Genomic DNA, 15,603 nt, shown 5'->3' with positions numbered 1-15,603 from the left:
AACAGCTGTCGGCAACCTTGCACACATAGCTACAACGATATAAAAAGCAGTTTCCTTCATACGAACCAGAACACAGCATTTTGTTTATTGAAATCCCCCAGCTGCGTATCACAGCATCATGGCGGCTGGAAGCGCCCTGGCCCGGGCTGCCGCAGGCTCCCTACAGCAGGCTGCACTGGGTCACGGCCGGGCAGGTTTGGAATGGCTCCAGAGGAGGAGACTGCACAGCCTCTGGGCAGCCTGTCCCAGGGCTCAGTCTCCCTCAAGGTAAAAAATTTTTCCCTCACACTCAGATGGAACCCCCAGGGGAGGCAGTTTGTGCCCATTGCCCCTTGTCCTACCTCTGGGCACCACTGAAAAGAGCCTGGCCCTGTCCTCTTAGCACTCACCCTTAAGATACTTGTATACACAGGCAAAATATCTAGCATAAAATAACACCCGTGACAAACTTACTTCATTCAAGTGCTGCTCTTGTCTTAATTAAGTTTCTAGAAATGTAGGTTCTGTTCTGCACAGCAGTCTGCCTTGTGCTCTTGGCGCAGGGCTTTACCATTACCACAGTGACTGTTCATTCCACAAAAGGGAAAAAAAGCTTGAGTGTGTGCAAGAGAAGCAAGGCTGTAAGAGGAGGATAACAGAGCCTCAAAGCAGAGAGCACTATCAGCCCAAGGAAGATAACCCATGTGGTCAAAGCCAAAGCATGTTCCTATCAGGGGCTGTGCCCGTCCCCGGGGAGATGTCTGACGGGCACAAGGGCTGGGGAAGGCTGGAGGGCCTGTAGCTGTAACAGCTCCATACAAGAATTTCACGTTCGACTTTTGAAATTTAATAGCTTCCATTTTATAAGAAAAAGATGCAGGTACTTGATAAGCAAGTTAAAAAATCCAGGACACCTGCTCAGACATAACACCACTTGCTATTATATATACCCTCTATTAAACCCCCCCTAAACAATACAACTTTAATAGAAACAGCACCTGTCAACATCCCAGCTAATTCAGTCTGAAATCAACTGTAAACAAAATTCAAAGTAGGTCAAAAAACTCATTAATGTTTCCTAAAGAACGCTGCAGGAGGTGGAAAAGATGTCTCCAATGCAGATGAAGAACCTTGTTCTGCTTCCCCGTGTACAGAGCTGCTCACCTGCAGTTTGAAGCTCTGTGCAATACAGAAGTCACAGTGAAGACTTCCAGAGTCAGAATGCAAAGAGCCAGCTACATTTCAATATAATGATAATACTTCAAAGTCTTCTGGTCAAGAAAGTGGCCCAAAGTATGGGGAACAGTTACTGCTCTTCAGTGGCATATTCCAACTCTCCATCTTCAGCATCTGTAACCGCACCCTCAGCTGTGGTACCTTCCATGTCTTCAATAAAGTCAGCAGGATCCTGAGCCCCTGGGGTATTAATCTCCTCTGCCAAGTAACTAGTGGAGAGCTCTGCTGAAAAAAAAACCAAATAAAACAAAAATCAATTTCCTACCATGAGAAAACACTGTTTCTGTGTCTTTAACTGCAGCTTCTACCACCAGAATCAGTCTGTGGGAAAGCCAACCCCAGAGATGCCCAGCAAGCTGAGTTTCATTTCAAAGACCAAGCTGTCACAACTGGGCATGACAACTAAGTAGGGAGAGCAGTACTGACTTGGCTTTGGAGTTGTCCAACTACAGTAACAGTTTAAGTTTCAGTTACACATTTTGCTATTTACTAGAAAAGCGATCACTACCTTCCGTTAAATTCACTCAGCAGCTCAGTTGTATGAGCTTCCCAGGCTACTGACCTTAAAACATTACCACTTAAGTTACACACCGAAGTTACCTAGTTGATTACCATTGTGTTGCGACTGGCTGTTACACTGCATCTTTGCTCGCCTACGCTCCAAGGCCAGCTGCCTGTTCTTCATCATTCGCTGCTGGTGCTCTTCCGTAAGAGTTGTACCAGACAGAGAAGCGAGTTGTTGTTCTGCATTTCCAGGGCAGGAAGGTTCATCTTCAATGGCGGTGTCCAGCCCATTGCTCTCCCCTCCACCACCTGGTTAGAAACAAACACTTGTGGGAGATCTCACACATACAACCATAAAAGCCTCGGTTTAGGAGAAGCATAGCTCTGTCTACTATGTTAGCAATCATGAGCTGTGCCTGATGGTGAAAAGCAGTCAATTCAGGCAAACCTTACCGAAAGGGTAGATAATTTTCTTCCCACCCCTATCAACAGGATGCTGTCTGTTGGGAAGCCGCAGGACTAGTTACCAGAATCAGACAGAGGTTCAAACATTGACACCGAATAGTCAGTTTTGAATTCAGTGTGCTACTATTATGGAATATTAACTCATTTGCCACATAACACATGCAAAACAGAGGCTGTCCAACTCCATTATTCAAACTTCACCCACCAACAGAGAAGCAGAGCACTCTGAAAGAGTACCTAAGGCCAAGTATGCTTGTGCCTCTGCCACCGCTTTAAGCCTGTGAATACAGAAGTTAGGTGACAACAAAGACCTGGGTTTTAATACAATATTCTAGCTTGAGTTTTTATTTCAAAACTGCAAGACAAGTTTTTCAACTGAAGACTGGACCAGTTGTAGCAGTACACTCGCTACCATAGTTCAGGAACAGATCAGAACCGCATTTAAATACAAGTGTATGGAACCATCGCACAGAAAAATCTGATAGCTCTACAGACACTGTCGGCAGGAACCATTTGCTTTACTGTTTGTGGCTGCTTACGGCTGCATTCCATCACTCACAAATGCAGCCAACAGTGAAGGCAGCCACATCTCACTGACTGCCCAAAGGTGGTCCCACAGGTGAGGCAAGGCTTCACCATCTGTTAACTCATCCACCAGAAGACCTTCCCCAAGCACTGGCTTGTCTGGAGGCTGAGGTTCACATGAAAACAAACTGGACAACGGGTAGATAATTGTTCCAAGAGAGACTCACAGTGGAAGTGTGAACACCTACAAAGGACCTTAGGAACAACTGAAATTCATTTCTGCTAATAAAGTTTCTTTCAAAGTACCAGATGAACTCTGCTCTTTTTAAATTTAAAAAAACTATTTCCTTCTAGTCTAAAAACTATAATCTGATTGCAAGAGACTCTTAAATTACCTACTTGTTAAGTGGCTGCATTTTTATATTGGAAGAAGAAATGCTCAATAGCTGCTATACGCCAAGACTGACAAACAGACGCAAGGGTGCCCACAAGCATTAATAACTGCTTTCTCTGTAAAGGGCACTACAGCCTGACTGCACAGCAACGGCTTGTAGTATAAACAGTACCATGAGTCTTTGATTTCTGCATTAACAAGATCCAAGAAATCTTCAGACAGCATGCTCATATGAGTACAATACAAAACAGTATGTTCACTTAATAATTGTGGGTTTAGCAGTTTTTTTGAAGCATATTTCTAACAATGCTGGTAATAATACCCATTTTCCATTTCCTTTCAGTACACCACACAAATTCATTTATTTTTTTTTATATTTATATATAGCATTTTAATACAAGAACCAGCTCAGTTTTGTTATTGGAAGTCTCACAGAAGCTTGGTTTTAAAATAGAGAACCACTCAAGAATTTCTTCTACATTACAAAAACATACCATGATTCATTAATTTCTGGTCAGTAGGAGGGAAAGTAAAGTAATTTTAAGCACTGAACTACTGAACAAACAGCACAATGAGCATACCTTCGTTACCTGCAAAGTCTTCATGTAAAATAGGAAGATCAAGTCTAATTCGCTTTAGGCAGGTCTGCAAATGAGAGGTTAAAGCACTGATACTTCATCTGTAACAAAATCTTTTGTGCAACACTGCTATGTTTTTAACACTACTCCAAATTTCTTTTTACACTTTATTACTCTGAAAAAAAAAATTCCTTTCACTACATGTCTGTTTGACCCACAACTTTTAAAGCTGTGGATCATATGCCTAGTTCTTCACCTACCATCTAGCTAGATGAAGCAGCATTTGTCCTAAGTCTTCTTTCTGAGTTCAAACATTAACAACCAACCCACCCACCCCCCTAAATCCAACAAGTTCAAGCACTCTTAAGCAAATTACTTTGGTTGAAGATGTCCTGAAAAAGCTGAAGCCAATTCTCTGAAGTACTAAGGTTATAGCTAAATGTAAACTTAAATATTGAAAAGAGCCATTTTTAAAAAGAGATAAATTAATTTGAATAACATAGTACTCCTTAGCAGTATGCATAACTTAAAGGCCTCTTTTGGTGTGTAATTGCTCTCCTAAATCTACCTCTTAGACTATTCATAGATATTCACATACTGCATGAAGAGAAACGGACAGAGCAAAACATACCTGAACTTCCTTTTTGTTTCCCAAAGACTCTACTCTGTCAATAAAATCCTCAAACCGCAATTTTGGAAACAGTCTATGAGCCCAGTGTTCCATGTGTCGTATGAGTGTTTTCAGGTCCTCTGCCTAGAGCATAAAGGAAGACATCCAGCTAGTAAAAGCTGACTAAGTCAGTAGACTGCCGAGGGAAACGGGACAGTAACATTTCTAAAAATACTAAACATCTGCAGCTTGAAAGTCTCTTGAAAATTTAAGTAATATGAATGCGTGGGTAATCTTTCTTCCCACAGCCAAGTCTGTAGGTGCAATTTCAAGCTATGAGAAAAACAGCAATTCAGGTTCAGGAACTGCATTTACATATACTGTAAAGTATCTGACAGGCTTCTCAGAAGTTACCCTTAAGCAACCTAGGTCTGAACCCAGACCGAAAAAAAAATAATAAAAATGTGGCCCCCATAGGGTCACAGCTGGCATTTATTTGAATGTTTAGAACATACAGAAAAATGTACATCTAAAAAATCTTATTTAATAAAGATTCTTGGTCAGATCTGCAGTATTGCCTAGTTTCTTTGTGCCTCCAGTTGTAAAGGGAAAATTTATACCATGACTGTTCTCTGTAAACCAGTGATGCACAGGCATCCTTGCAATTGCACCAATAGTCTGATGATATTTAAAGAAAAATAAGGTTTTTATTTTTCTTTAAAATGTATCTTTTAAGATACGTGTATCCAAGACATAGACAGTTTGTAGAGAAAATACTGCTTCCTCTTTGCTTAAGTGGTATTTCACACTTTTTTTTCAAATATTAAAAGCTTTGGGATAGAGGTGTCACAACAGCCAATTATTTTCACTGAGAGGAAACAGACCACGAAGTGAGATGGTAAAGGCATTCCTGACATAGCAGACAGTCTTACCAGCCTGCTCCAACCTCAGAAACCTCTTTCTATGAACAATACAAAGAGTCACACATGTGATATTCTAGTTTTGGAGTAGACGAAAACAGTTTTAAGACCAAAACATAGATTTTGTTAAAACATTCATGTATGTTTGATTTTTTAAATTTGCAACTACAAACCACATCAGACTACATTCAAACACTGCTAGAAAGCTGGCTACCCAGAGCGTAACATCAATTTTCCCCATATCAGATTGGCAGCAATGTACAAAATCTAGATTGACCTCCCAGGAAACAAAACAAAAGCTCACTATGTCTTACCTCATGCCCTTTACCCTTGAACTTTACATTGTCAAACATGTGTCTTAGGGCTGGAAGTCCCCTTTCCGAAATTAACCTGGTAATAGGAAATGGGTGAAGGTATTTAAAACTCATACTTTCTCACTCTAACAAAACCAACAAAACCCTCACAAACAAACATAAAAGAACCAGTATGCCAACAAAAATACCTCACATTCCTCTGAACAGAGCTCTCCTTGAAAGATCTACAGAATTAGAAGTCATTATTAAAATGCACAAAATAGGATAAGGACTGCTGCAAGAACCAGGACTTTTAAACTGCATGGTCAGTTCTAGTGTCTATATTGGCCAAGTAAAACTAGTTAGACGCATGACCCTCTGGTATCGCTGTGGTATCACTAACTTCATCAGACTATTTAAAATGGAAGAAACCGAAAGTTCAGACTTTTCCATTACTTATAAAGAACTTAACACCAGTTTTACTGATAACAGCAAAGAAACTATTAAAATCCTTTATACGGTTTATCTAGTTTGTACGTAAGTCAGGTGTAAGTCTATTTTAGGTAGTGCCCCACAATCACAATTATATTGAGTTTTTATTTTGAAGCAGACCTTAATTAAAGAAAGAAATCTACCGTACTATATCTGAAGCAAAATTAAAAACATCGGTGGAAGAGTCCTATGCATAAATAATAAATATCTGTTAACAAAGTCCCAAGGAGACTCAAGAAAGTTTGACCAGTTACAGCATTATACAGGTAGGCAAGGAATAAAAAGGCTGAGATACAGCACGCAAAAGGCACTTTTATCTCCAAAACTCCTGATCTTTGACTTGGCCATGACCATGCAGGGATCACAGTAACTTTAATTGTTCTCCACAGCCGTATACCAAATTCATCAAGGAAAGAAATACTCTGTAAAAAATTACCTCTGGGCATCTAGTTTAGGCATTGGCCTTTTAACTGCTTTCCGTGTAGCTACAGCAGAATCCTTGGTTTGTGACTGCTGGTTTCCATCTGGTCCCAATAAAGAAAAATAACATACTTTAAGTATAAAATCAATCGATATCAACTACAATTGCATCATGCAAATTTTAAATTTCTACGCTCTCAAAGACAGCATCACAAGTATTCCATTGCAGGTACAGTAGTCCAAACAAACGCCTGCCTATTTCACCTTGCTCCTCCCACAAGACAGGTTAGAAATACACCATCTCTTCAAAATAGTAATACTGACAACTCAACTTTTGTAGCAAAGTAGGTTCATTGAAAGGGACGTTTCCTAATTTTAGAACTTTTATATTATATCTCTGATGAGATATGTACCGAGAGTAGATGATGCTTCTAAAAGTTAAGAAACTCAAATTATCAATAAACATAATGATAGGTCCCAAAATTTCCACCAAGAGATCTGAAAGACAGACCTAAACCACCAGCATCGCCTTCAAGAAACAGAAAGAGGTGATGTGTGACCACAATTAGCACGTCTTTTAAGAACCAAAGTCCATGTACTTTTTGATTATCATGCATATATTTTATTTGACTGCAAAAGACAAGGCACCACTCATCTCAGAGCTAGCAGCTAGGTATCATAGTGATTTCTTGGTGTACTTTTTGTTCAAACATCAGGAATTCAGAAGTTCTTCTTTTCACATATCAAGGAATTAAATCTATTCAAATTTGTATTTTCTAGTGAACAGGCAGAGCAGGGATCAAGGAAAACATACATCTAACAGTTATACTTCCTGTTAGCTTGTTCAGTATAGAGTGAGATCTTTCCAAATACAAATATTTCTGAGTTTTACTGTCCTGAAAAATCTTGGATTTTTCCTAGGTCACACACTCTACAAAATCTATCAACATATCCCTGGAATACTACCTTCAACACTCTCACTTTTCCAAAATCCAAGTCATAAAGGGTAACTATAGATCACCACTGTATAATTATCTTTAGCAGCATTTGGTCTGAAGAGCTTGAATTTTATAAAGATTCATTTGTGTACACATTTGCGTGGAATCTACAAAAATAAACTTCTCCCACAAGCTTGGAAACATAGAATCAATAACAATTTAAATTCTACAGATTGCTTTCTTATCTACACAAGACTATCTTTATGCAGTAAACTCAAGTAGTGAAGTGTAACACCAACAGGACTGATTTCACAGCACTTCACTGTCTATACTGCAAAATGGGATCTGTAGGGGTCACAGGTGTTCACCTCCATTAGTTTGAGCCCATTCAGCATCATCTCTTCCCGGAGAGGCAGGAGGTGGAAGAGGTGGGAACGTTTCATCTTCTGTATTCTCATAATCAGGAAGTTCAAACAAGTTGTTCTCCAAAGGATCTATCATTGCCGCAGATAAGCTTTTTATCCCCTCCTGCCAGAAATACCAAAAGCATTCAGAAGACTAGTGAGAAGAAAAAGCTGCTGCCGAAGCACAGGCATCAGCTGTATACAGTATGTCCACAGCTTTACCAGAAAAAAATTGCCAACCAGAACAAACAGCATCATAGAAATTAAAGAGTTGATACCATACAGAGGGATGACACGATCCAGCCTCAGGAGGCCGAATAAAATAAGGGTTTGTCATGTTTAAACTCCTCAAAGTCACTTGGGAGTGGCAGGTACGGGTCACAGGAATAAAACAAAAGAAACGGATGTTTAACCCCAGCACTTATCAAGACAGCTGTTTGCCACTCACATCCTTGGTAATCAAAAACTACGGGGCAGGGGTGGGTGGTAATTTCTCTGATTTACAGCTTACCCACGTAGGAACGCAGAACGCTGGAGGAAGATTCCCCTTTCCCGGCTCCTTACACAAATCCAATTCCCGGCTTTAGCACATCTGCACAACCGGGTTTAGGACGGCCCAGTCTCGCTACGACTGCGTTCCCAAGGCGTCAGGAACACCTTTTTTTATTTTTTTTTTTTCCTTAAGGGAAAGTTGTTTCTCAGACAGTTCTAGTAACAAGAAGACAACGCGTCTGTCCGTCTTACACCGACCTTCGCAGGTGAGCTCCCTACCTGCGGGCTGCGAGCCCCTCACGGATGCTGAGGGAGCCGAAGGAGGGCACTGAGGCAGGCGGCTGGCGTCTCCAGGGCCCGCCCCAGCACCCGCCGGGCGCCACGAAGGCCCCGCTCCCCGCACACGGCCAGAGTAGCCCGGAGGCGCGCTGCGCAGAGGGGGGAGCTGTCCCCTCGCACCGGCGGGACGCGGGGGAGCGGGGCTTCCCGCCCGCCTTCTCAGGGGACGCGGCTCCGCGCCGCCGCCGCTGCCCCACGCTCCCGCGCTTCCCGCCCCGCCGAGCCCCGGCGCGCCCCGCCCCGCCCGGTGCCGCGAGAGGGCCAGGTCTCGCGAGCTCCGGGCGGGTTGGCTGAAGCGAGCGGAGGTCAAGCGGCCGCGGCCAGCCCAGGGCGCGTGCGCGGCGGGTTTTGGCGCCAAAGCGCGGCGGGCGGGGCGGCGCTGCTGAGGCGCTTCCAGAGCGGCCTTTCGGGCGGGGAGGGGGCGCGTCCTCAGGGAAAGGTCGCAGCGGGAGAGTTTTATTGGAAGCACTAAGGCTGGCAGGCGGCACGACGAGTCAACCCTAAGCATGGCACTCAAAATAGTTATGTTGAGCCCTTTTCTCGCTCCCTGCCTCTTAGGAAAAGGCTCACTGAAGAGCCATCCCAGGTTGCGATCCCAAGCTTTTCTCCATACGGAGGCTGGCTAAAGCCTTATGGTGATTTAAGACAACGGTTTGCAGTTTTCCAGGCTGTAATAAGCACGCCAAACCCTCTGAGACGAGGCAGTTGTGCGCATAAAATGCCATTTAAGGACTTGGATTGCAGGCTGCAGGGACAACAGGAGAGGCTCCAGGCTGTGGTCTCCAGTGCTGTCGCATCTGAAGAAAGCTGTTTTCCTGCTTTGACGGGTTGGTCCATGGAAGTGTATCTCACTGAAATTATAGGCTCTTCATTTAAGCAAAATGAGAGAAATTAATGATGTCCAATATTATACATTAAAGGAATTGGTTTTCCCTTATTTCTATAAATTCACATTTGACATGCAATGTTTCTGGTAGTGTAAGATATTCCTTCTAACATGACAAAGAAAATCAATCACCGTTACTTTCCAGTTAAAAAAAAAAACCAAAACGTATGTTCCTCTAGTCAAAATTATTTTAACAGATACTGTTTAAAATGTGTACTCCCAAATGAAGCAGCATCTTTTATAGAGTAGGATACATTAAATATAGGGAGAACACTTTAATGGATTTGTTAGCATTGAATCCATTTATCTTAACTTTTTAGATATGGCCAATTCTTCAATTGACTCAGCCACGTCAAGTATGAAAATAAACACAAAGACATACTAATAATTGTAGAGCAAGTGGCTGCTGATTTCCAGTGTAAAACAGTGTAAAAGGTTGTTAAAGTTTTGTTAAAGTTACTGAAAATCCAATGTCTACATGGTAAGGTCTTTGCATTGAAAATACTAGTCACTCTTTATATTAAAAAAATCTTTACAAGCCACTGAGGTTTTGGGGGTGTAACCTAAGTATCTGAATCATAGCTATTAGTGTGATACATCTTTCCATGTAAATGTTTTCCTTAATATTTAACGGGGGGGGGGGGGGGGGGGGGGGGGTGTTACATGTGAAGTAATTGGTTTTAAATACATTGCTAATGTCAACTGAACTTGGAGGCTCAAGATTTCAAAATTCCCTTAAGTCCCTTCATATTTTCTGCAAAATCAACTGGTGATTTTGTGAAAAAAGTGAAAAGAAGTAGCGTAGTAGGGCTCTCTGAGAGCAAAGGCAGCGAGAAAGCAGGATTAATTTATGTGGCTGGCCAGTCTCTGTATACCCAGGTCAACCAGTCTGCACAAGCAGAGCTCTGTCCTGTGGTGTCTTGTCTTTGCCAGAATAGGTTGATAACAGATATGAAAAAAGTGCTAGAAAGGTATAAAAATACTATACAAAGGCTAAAGCAGAAGATCACTTACAGTCTCTGCAGAGGAGTACAGTGTTACAAAACCTACCATATTTATGCAACTTTGATTAATCAATATTTTTGAAGAGTGTTTAATTAGAGAGTGGACTTGATGACCTAGGTGGTTCTTTCCAGTCCTATGTTCCTAATTAAATGAAAAGCATATGCTGGCAGGCATTGATTATTGTTTTTTTCCTCAGGAAATGAATAACCAGCCACATGCTGATAAAATAACAACTCAGGGAAAAAAATAAAACCAACAAGCCGCTTGCCTCTATTCTAGAAAACACTTCTGGTTTCTAGTTTAGGTGAAATGGTAATGGTACTCGCTTTTGTATTGTAATTTCATTAGAAAAGCTCTAGAAAATTAGCACTTAATTATTATTTCAGTCTCATTTCCTGTTTTATGTTACCCATAACATATGACAAAGAAAATCTGTAAAATGGATAATTGACTGCTACCACATTTGAAGGGTTTTACTCCTATGGGAGCAGTACTTGTTCTGCAAAAAGCCTCTTATGTTGGCAAAGCTGTGCATGCAATAAACCCTACGCAAAATGGGTACCATTGTAGCTGTGCTAGTTGGAGATCACATCTGATGGACTGAGCAAACTTCAGCTATTTGTGATTTATCTAATCTAATGTAAATTTTATATTATATAATCATCTTAAACATTACTAAGCTTTTAGAATATTACTAAACAATTAAGATTGGGTTCTGATCCACAGCGTTCTTTTCAATCCCTGCTTCTTGAAGAAGACAAAATGTACAAGACCAGTTGTGATCTCTGGCTGTTTGAAAGTCCATCTGTCTGCTTGTCTGATAATTTTTTATCCTATTGGCCAGTTTCAATCAAATTTGAATCAGGTTTCTTAAATTCAATTGATTATGGGACTGTTTCCTTAAATTGCTTTGTTAACCACAAAATAGATTAAGAAGTATTGAATCTTACAAATAAGAGTTCGCATGTATATGTTTTGGCAGTAAAATACGCAGCTTTATGTGGCAATTGAATTTAAGAATTTGGGTTAATTTAGTGATGCAGTTATCTATACAGTAATCAAGTTTTCCTTTTCCTGCAAGAAACTAGACAAAAATCAGGTTGCCATGAGGGAAGAAAGTGGTAATGAAGACAACCTTCTTTGTTCCATTTCTATTTACAGACATATTTCAGTTCTATTTTTCCAAGCAGCAGTGGAATCAATAAATCAGAAAATCTCCCTGCTCAGAAGTCTTTCATAGAAATTATGCTACCTTTTATTTTTTCTGCTTCTTTTCCTTTGTGATCCACCTTCAGAAACACCTGTCTGTAAAGCAAAACACAGTTCCTTCCACAGAGAATATTCAAATTCCCAGAACATGTGTTTTGTTTTGGCTGGGGAAATGTGCTTAATTCTTAGTTGCAAATGCACTGAAGCTAAGAAGTTCAAACCAACGTACAACGATCTTGAAACACTTTAAATGTGCTATATAATCACATAAATGAAAACTGGTCATTCAATATGTCTATATAGATCAGTGTGACAACCATTTGAAAAAAATAAACCACAACAAAACCAAGAAGGTGTCCTACTAGGCTTTTAGCAAAGCCCTGAAGCCACCCTGCTCTTGGGTCCCTCAAAGGTTCTGGGTGTATGATAGCGCCTGAGCAACTTGGTGGTGGCAGCAGCAGTTAGACAGAAATGATTCCTGCAGTGGCATCAATCCATGTGCACATGACTTTATTTCTATATTCAGTCAACTCAAAATACCTTTGTTTTTGTGCTGTAGGTCAAAGTGACTTTAAAAGAGATGAGTGAATTCAGTAATTTTCCAAAGATTCCACAGTATCGTGTTTGCAGTGCAGATATGAAGTGCTCCGCGGGGGGGAGCTATCTCTTAATAACTAGAATTGGATGGAGGGAGTGTGTCCTTGAACGGCAAAGCTGTGAAAATAATAATTCAATCTTTTCTACTTTATAAATCTACTTTCGGAACAATACAGCATTTTTGGATAATATAGGGAAATTAATTTGTATTTTCTATTTCTATAAAAGCATTAATGACTACTTTGATTAAAAACACTTTTACTTTTTGCAAACCACAAAAATTTAAAACGTGGAATTCAGAGTGTTTCTTTATGCAAAATACTTACAATATAACTTTTGTTACGGAATTTACTTTGCGTTTTTACTGTCAGCTGAGTGAATCAACGTGATCCACACTTCTTCATTGCTGTGTTTCAAAAATTTTGCATACCAAAACCTCTGTTTTCGGTAGATATGTCCAGTCATTCATCTGTTTATGTAATCTGCTTTTTTTTTTTTTTTTTTTTTTCTGATGGAGAAACCCAAGCAATGTTACAAGGAGAAAAATAATTCAAACTCTATATGAAAATTCACAATTTACGACTAAAATGCTTCTTTGTTTAGTCCAAATATTTAAATGAAAACTTCATTGCAATAATCTTTTCAGAGAAAAAGAGGCCATACTTCGCAACACAGCAGAATAACTGTAGTTGCATAACTCATGTGGGCAATTACGGCATAGAGCAACTGCAATTATATGGAGCATATGTAGTAATTGTGCATTTGATACCTGTCTGATATTCACATGTTCTCTGCAAAGGAGTCCAGTGTTTCAGACACAGGAGTCCTTGTGTTTCCCCGCACACAGTAAAAGATAAAACCCCCTCAGCTCCAACTCAATGTCTTCTTCAGAAAAAGTCTGATATTAACATAGAAGGACTTGATACTTCATGAGTTACCGTGATAGTCATTCAGTTTTATTGTAGCACCTTAATACTGTGGCAAAAAAGAAAGGAAAATAACATGTAATTAGAAATTCTCAAATAACTATGTAAGTCCCGATTTCTTATATTTTTATTTGTGGACGAATCAACTTACTGGAGTATAAAACCTGTCCACAGCTGTAAGGAAGTTATTGATCTAAGTGCTGTATTCATATGTCTGCATTGTATATGAAAAAAGACCACATTGCTTCAAAAGTTAGGGAACCTCAGCAAAATATGTGGTTTATGGAATGAGTGATAAAGAGCGTGTGACCGAGAACTGCTTCACAAGATGGAGGTCACTGCCTTTGCACTGAAACCAGGCGTAGTGTTTGTTACAGGCACTGAATGCTGCGGGAGCTCGTGAGCCATTCCCACTCCTAGCCTCGAGACACAAACAGTCCTGAAGCTACTGCTGGAGTAGCTGCCTAGCAAGGAAGAAAGGTGTTTCTAGGCATTGATCTTTTTCTGCTCTCAGGCAAAGAAAATAAAGCAGAGAAATACAATACTAGTTACAGTGGTTAGTGCTGGAACTGCCAAAGAAATGGGTATTTCACTCTTCTACCCAGTATCAAACCATTAACCACCACCTTAGCACCAAGTTATTCTGTACTACTTCAGTTCTTGGCTGACGTGTTTCTGTGAGAGATTTAATTTACCCCTTAAGCAAATTTACAAGTAAGTGTAGTGTCTTTCCTTCTAGATGTGTCACATTTGTTGACAGAGCACTGTACAGTACAAAAACTTAAGAGTAGCAACGGAAAGAGTTTCTCAGCTGTGTCAGAAAGCAGAAGGAATCTGCAAGCCCTTCTTAATGCTTAACTTCTCAGGGTACAGGCCTTTCAGGAGTTTTCATCTTACTTCCACCAGATTCAGACAATGAGAAATTAATCTTCTAGAGAAGCCCAGCCTTTCCTTACAGGAGTTTTCATCTTAATTTCCACCAGAATCAGACAATGAGAAATTAATCTTCCAGAGAAGCCCAGCCTTTACCAAACTTCTTTACAGATCTCAGCAGCAGAGGCATGACTGTAATGTCATTCTATTCATGAAAGTCAAATACATGTAATTGCCTTTATCTCATTAATTTTATCATATGATTAGCATATAAATGTCATAGTTACTCTGCACATGTGTAATGTCCAGACTGGCTTTGCTGATCCAAATTGGGCCATTGGTAGATGCCAAGATGTATAACTAAATAACAGGAATCTTTACATTTAAATTCTCCCTCTTGGAAAAAGAACAGCTTCTCTGAGTGACCTGTGCCAGTGTCTTGCCACTGTCATAGTGAATTTCTTCCTAATATCTAATCTAAATCCACCCTCTATTAGTTTAAAGGCATCACCCCTTGTCCAGTCACTACATGACCTACTAAAAAAACTGTCCAGATCTTTCTTCTAAGCCCTGTGAAGTACTGAAAGGCCGCAGGAAGGTCTCCCTGGAGCCTTCTCTCCTCCAGGCTGGACAACCCCATCTCTCAGCCTGTTTTCACAGCAGAGGTGCCCCAGCCCTTAGATCATCTCTGTGGTCTCCTCTGGAGTAACTCCAATGGGTCTGTGTCCTTCTTATGTTGGGGGCCCCAGATCTGCACACAGTGCTGCAGGTGGGGTCTCACCAGAGCGGAGCAGAAGTGGAGGGATCACCTCCCCTGACCTGCAGCCCGGGACAGACGTGTGGAAGCAAGCTGTTAAAGCAAGGCAGCGTTCGGTTTAAATCCCAGCGCGGAAGCTTTTTTCAGCAGTAAGGTGGCTTTTTGTTCATTGAAACTTTAACCTCCTATTTATGTTAGTGTTTTCCTCCCCAGAATTACCCGTATAAAAGAGGCACTTTTCTTTCCATGGTATGGGGGCACAGCCTTGACTCTAATAGTTCAGGACTTGCATGTTCAGGACTTTTACATCTAACCTTAAAACTGTAAAAGAAGCAGCAGGTTCATAAAGTACAATCCTCATATACAACATAGATTTTTAAAAATTATTTTATAAATCATACTTTCTCAGGCATATATTCTTGCTTTTGTATGCTAAAACATGATAGTGCCTGGAAAATAAAATTATATTTTTAGATTCACTAAAATAATGTTATTACAAAATCCTAGATAGCCCCAAAATCAGAGCGATGCAAGTGAGAACATCACAGTGATGTACACACCACCATGGTGCGAATGTGTGAAACGTACGTGACCAGATCCGGCCGTTCCTTGAGGCTACAGCAGCGCTTTAACAAACGCAGCTCGGGTATTTAATTTTCATACTCGTTTTACTATTTATAATTCACAGTTTTGTAACTGTAATCCTCAGTTTCCATTTTTAATTCAGGCATTTACTTTGGGAAAAATTTAGCAGCCGTTAT

At 40.5% G+C, this 15,603-nt stretch overlaps 1 protein-coding gene and 1 non-coding gene across 8 annotated transcripts; both read right to left on the bottom strand.

The window, feature by feature from the left end:
- Positions 1-803: 803 nt before the first annotated feature.
- On the bottom strand, positions 804-8,822 carry TIPIN (TIMELESS interacting protein). 7 transcript variants are annotated; one of them, XM_040600450.1, is made up of 9 exons: positions 8,530-8,821; positions 8,270-8,437; positions 7,723-7,882; positions 6,433-6,520; positions 5,526-5,601; positions 4,313-4,435; positions 3,685-3,748; positions 1,816-2,028; positions 804-1,440 (listed from the first exon to the last, which is right to left on the bottom strand). In XM_040600450.1, exons 3-9 carry the CDS (start codon positions 7,853-7,855, stop codon positions 1,286-1,288), a joined length of 852 nt encoding a protein of 283 aa, XP_040456384.1. In that variant the 5' UTR covers positions 7,856-7,882; positions 8,270-8,437; positions 8,530-8,821; the 3' UTR covers positions 804-1,285. The 7 variants fall into 7 exon arrangements, with proteins under 7 accessions (XP_040456384.1, XP_040456387.1, XP_040456385.1 ...); XM_040600453.1 differs by having other exon boundaries at positions 3,694-3,748; positions 8,270-8,822; XM_040600451.1 differs by lacking the exon at positions 8,270-8,437 and having other exon boundaries at positions 8,530-8,822.
- On the bottom strand, positions 2,635-2,771 carry LOC121092115. The gene has a single exon (XR_005829195.1).
- Positions 8,823-15,603: the final 6,781 nt, after the last annotated feature.

Source organism: Falco naumanni, chromosome 7 (genome assembly GCF_017639655.2).
Source record: "Falco naumanni isolate bFalNau1 chromosome 7, bFalNau1.pat, whole genome shotgun sequence".
Classification (NCBI taxonomy): Eukaryota; Metazoa; Chordata; class Aves; order Falconiformes; family Falconidae; genus Falco; species Falco naumanni.
This window is presented reverse-complemented; position numbering and strand designations above follow the sequence as displayed.

What these genes read in the sequence shown, in the direction of transcription:
- TIPIN (XM_040600451.1), bottom strand. Translation starts at nt 7,855, where the DNA reads ATGATAGATCCTTTGGAGAACAACTTGTTTGAACTTCCTGATTATGAG. An exon ending in ATGGGCTCAAACTAATGGAG is followed by an intron (nt 6,521 to 7,722) that starts GTGAACACCTGT and finishes TATTGGGACCAG; the next exon opens with ATGGAAACCAGCAGTCACAA. An exon ending in GAAACAAAAAGGAAGTTCAG is followed by an intron (nt 3,749 to 4,312) that starts GTATGTTTTGCT and finishes TCTCATTTGCAG; the next exon opens with ACCTGCCTAAAGCGAATTAG.